This window comes from Mustela lutreola, chromosome 5 (assembly GCF_030435805.1).
Source record: "Mustela lutreola isolate mMusLut2 chromosome 5, mMusLut2.pri, whole genome shotgun sequence".
NCBI lineage: Eukaryota > Metazoa > Chordata > Mammalia > Carnivora > Mustelidae > Mustela > Mustela lutreola.
Window position 1 is genome coordinate 150,810,857 of NC_081294.1, and position 4,305 is coordinate 150,815,161.

General features: G+C 48.7%; 1 protein-coding gene across 1 annotated transcript; it reads right to left on the reverse strand.

The window, feature by feature from the left end:
* Nucleotides 1-1,085: 1,085 nt before the first annotated feature.
* Nucleotides 1,086-2,027, reverse strand: LOC131831438 (olfactory receptor 1361-like). Its single transcript, XM_059173494.1, has one exon. The coding sequence runs from the start codon at nt 2,025-2,027 to the stop codon at nt 1,086-1,088; it is 942 nt and encodes a 313-aa protein (XP_059029477.1).
* Between the last annotated feature and the right edge of the window lie 2,278 nt (nt 2,028-4,305).

The following is a 4,305-nucleotide window of genomic DNA, read 5'->3' on the forward strand; positions in this document are numbered from 1 at the left end:
AATCTTTGTTCCTCCAGTGGGCAGTAAAGTAGTAGTTAAAGTTCTAGGGGCTGCAAGTGACCAGGAGTGTAGGGTGTGAGAGCTCCCCCGTGCTGGTCTGCGGACTCCTTTTTTTTCGTTTTTAAATAGGCTCTGTGCCCAGTGTGAAGCGGAGCCTGGGGCTTGAACACACAAAATTGAGATCAAGACCTGCGCTAAGATCAAAAGTCAGCGGCTTGACCGGCTGAGCCACCCAGACGCACCAACCCCCCACGACATTTTAAATGAGGTTTCCTTTTATAAATTTTTACACTTCCAATATTAATTTTCAACAATGCAAAAAACATTCAAGATGAAATATAAACCATCTCCTTGGGAAAAATTAAAGTCTCACAATAACTGAATGCCATGAGCTCTCCTTTCAATTTCACTCATACTGCTGTGCATCACACAGAGGGACCTCTCTCTGATGTGTAGGAGAATTGAGGACCCTTCTGCTAATGTCATAGCCTCAGCAGTGTGGGAGCATATCAGGTGTTTCTCCTGACACACAGTCCCTGTCCAGAGGGGACCAATGTATAAAACAGGTTTATTTTCCTAAAATAACTGTGTGGCTTCATATCTATAAAATGTGGCAAAATAAGTCTTGAGTATTGTTGCACAACTACCTGCTGTCTGTCCGTTATTCCTCCCTTTTTCCTTTCTAAGAGAACCCAGCCTGCCTTGCAATTGAGGGGACAACTTTGAGAAATGAACAGAAGCAGATGTGTGGGGTTTCTGAGAAAGGCCTTGCAAGTGGCAAGTCTTTTGGCTATGCTGTCTTCTTCCTGCTTGCCTGGGATAGGAAGAGATGGATGGAGCCCCAGCAGTCATCTTAGAAGCATGGGGATGATAGCTCACAACCTAGAGATGGTAGAGGAGAGAGCTGGAAGGATTTGAGTTTCTCAGAGATAGAATGCATTGAAAAGTCCTCTAATTTCAGGCTTCTTCTCAGAAAATAATCTGTCAGTGTGTGGAAGTGGGTGTTGTTGAGCTGATGGCAGAACTGTGTTCCATTTCCTGATATCCTGGACCCCCTCCAGATAGCAGCCTGGTACTCACCGCCATTAAGAGGATTTGGAGCCCCTGCCAAAGAGTCTTCTTACAGCCTTCTTCATGTCCTGGTTCCTCAGGCTATAGATGAAGGGGTTTAGCATGGGGGTCACCACCGTGTACATGATGGTTGCTACTGTGTCCTGGGCTGAGAAGGAGTTGGGGGGTCGTACATATACCCCCAGGACAGTTCCATAGAACAAGGTGACCACGGACAGATGGGAGCTGCACGTGGAAAATGCCTTGCGCCTTCCTGGGGCAGAGGGGATGCGGAGAACGGCTGCAGCTATGCGGAGGTAGGAGACCACAATGAACGCACAGGGGGCCACGAACAGGACTACGGCCCCCAGGAACACGTGTTCATTGACCCGTGTGTCGGAACAGGCAATCTTCATCAGCAGGTAGGCGTCGCAGTAGAAGTGGGGGATCTCCCGGGCGGAGGAGCAGAAGGTCAGTCTGTCCATGAGGAGTGTGTGGACCAGGGAGATGAGGCCCGAACACGTCCACGTGAGTGTGGCCAGTCCCCTACAGAGCTGGGGGGTGATGATGGTGTGGTACTGCAGGGGGTGGCAGATGGCCACATAACGGTCCAGTGCCATGGCTGCCAGCAGGAAGGTATCCAGGTTGGCAAAGGAGATGAGGAAGTACATCTGGGTCAGGCAGTGGGGGTAAGAGATAGTCCATGTTCCTGCCACGTGGCTGGCCAGCAGCTTGGGGATCAGGTTAGTGGTGAAGCAGATGTCAACAAAGGAGAGATTGGTGAGAAAGAAGTACATGGGGGTGTGCAGGCGGGGATCAGAGCCAATGACCAGGATGATGAGTGTGTTCCCAGCCACGGTGACCAGGTACATACATAGGAAGAGCCAGAAGAGGGCTTGACGCTGCTCTGGGTCCCTGGTGATGCCAAGCAGGAGGAACTCGGTGACTCCTGTCCCGTTTTCCTTCCCTCTGGACATCCCACTGTGGCTTGGGGAGGTGACAGGCTGCACACACAAGGGAGAGGACAAAATCCCAGCAGAACCTGGTCTTGCTCTAGAAAGAAATGAGATCAGAGGTCATTTGTGATCAGATTCATGACCAAAGGTTTTTTTTTTTCTTCTTAAATATTTTATTTATTTATTTGACAGAGAAAGAGAGAGAGAGAGATCACAAGTAGGCAGAGTGGCAGGCATGGGCAGAGAGCTGAGCAGAGAGCCCCATGCAGGGCTTGATCCCAGGACCCTGAGATTGCAACCAAGCTGAAGGCAGAGGCTTAACCCACTGAGCCCCCAGGCACCCCATGACCAGAGTTTTATACCTATGGTAACTGCTGCTTTTGATCAAGTACTTATTCCATGCAACTGTGCTAAGGAGTCTATGTGCACAATCTCTCTTAATTGCCACAAAATAGGTACTTTTAGGATTCCTGGTTTTTGGGTGAAATAGCTGAGATGGAGTAGTTTGCTCGACCGTATGGGTGGGAAGTGGCAGAGGAGACTGGGAACCCACAGTCTGAGCCCAGATCTTGTGCCTCACCCATCCTTCTACAGAGGACCCGCCTCGTTCCTCCAGTGCTGCATTCTGAGGGCAGTGTCCTGAATCTTCGAGCTCAATTCAGCCAGCATATCCTCTTTAGAAAGGACTTGGTACCTTAGTTCCTGCCTATTTATCTGACTGCATGTCCTGCCAGCCACCTGGGACTGTGTGCCTTACCTGCCTCAGAACAGGGCCTTTGCATGGGCTGTTCTTGGCTCCATGTTCTCTCCACCTGGACCTTCATGTGGTGATTTGTCACCTTTGAATCTCTGTGGGAGGTTATGTCAACTGTGAACTAGTTTATGGTGGGTTTTCCCTATGAGACCATTCCCTCCTGAGAATAGGGTTGTGTCGACGCTATTCTCTGTCGTGTGCCCAGTGCCTGGAACAATCCGCAGCACCTGGTCAGTCCTCAACAGAGCTGTCAAAGGGAAGAATGAACTTTCACAAATGTACTGCATACCAAAATTGACCCATAGAAAACACGCGGACAACACACTGAATGAGAAATGTTCTGTTGTGATTAATGAATGCATTTAGCAAAAAAAGTTTTGGCTTATAGCATAAATTCCAGGTGTTTGTTTGTTTCTTCCTTTTTGAAGATTTTATTTACTTAAGAGAGAGAGAGAGAGAGAGCTCATGCAGAGGAGAAGCAGACTCCCGGTTGAGTAGGGAGCCTAACATAGGGCTCAAAGCCAGGATCCCGGAATCATGACCTGAGCTGCAGGCAGACCCTTAACTGACTCAGCACCCCCCGCCCCCGCCCCGCCCCAGTACCCCTGCAGGTGTTTCTAAGAGCAGAGTGAAAGGCAGGCAGGCTTGAGCCTGGCTCTGTGTCAATAGGAATTTCCTGGAGTATATAAATGAGGAGTAATTATGTATCCAGTCCATGTGATCCAGGACCTGTGACCACTGTAGACCAGAGGAGGAAACCAGACACTGCCTGCAGGTGTATTTATTTGGTTTAAACCCTTAATGATCTACAGGATATTTCCTATTTGCTGACATTTTAAAAATCAAGGATCATGGGGTGCCTGGCCTGGGTGGCTCACTCTGTTAAGCATCTGCCTTTGGCTCCGGTCATGATCCCGCGGTCTTGGCATTGAGCCCCGCATTGGGCTCCCTGCTCAGCGGGAAGTCTGCTTCTTTCTCTCTCCCTCTGTCTCTCAAATAGATACATAAATAAATCTTTTAAAAAATCAAGGATTTCCTATAAAATCTGGATTTTGCCTCTTCTTGGAAAATCAGCTGACCTGGAGACGTTGGACTTTCATTCTTGGCCAGCAGCAATCAGCTGGGGAAGGTGAACAGCTAATACTTGCCAAGTGCTCCTTGTGCTTAGTGCTGTACACAGATGCCTCTGGTATTCCTCAGAGCCCTCCTCTGCAGTCATTTTCTAAATGTCCCTGTTCCACATGAGGAAGGGGATGCACAGCAGAATTAAGTGATACTCCCAGAGCCACAGAGCTAGTGGCATTCCTCTCCAGGATGTCCTGTGTTAGCTGATTTTCATCACCGTGGTTGTCTCCTGTTCCTGCCCCTGGAATCACTCTGGGCAAGTCTACGCACTTTCCATGTGCCGTCCTCTCTCATATCTTCTAAAAGCTATAATTTCTCAAGATTGCCTTATCCCCAGGAAGTCTAAATTCTGAAGGATTTTTTGAAAGCTAGGATGAAGAATTTGCATAAAGTTTAGCTGCTTATGGGGATCTGATTTTA

Bases quoted from the DNA above. Each gene is read 5' to 3' on its own strand.
- LOC131831438 (XM_059173494.1), bottom strand. From the start codon at position 2,027: ATGTCCAGAGGGAAGGAAAACGGGACAGGAGTCACCGAGTTCCTCCTG.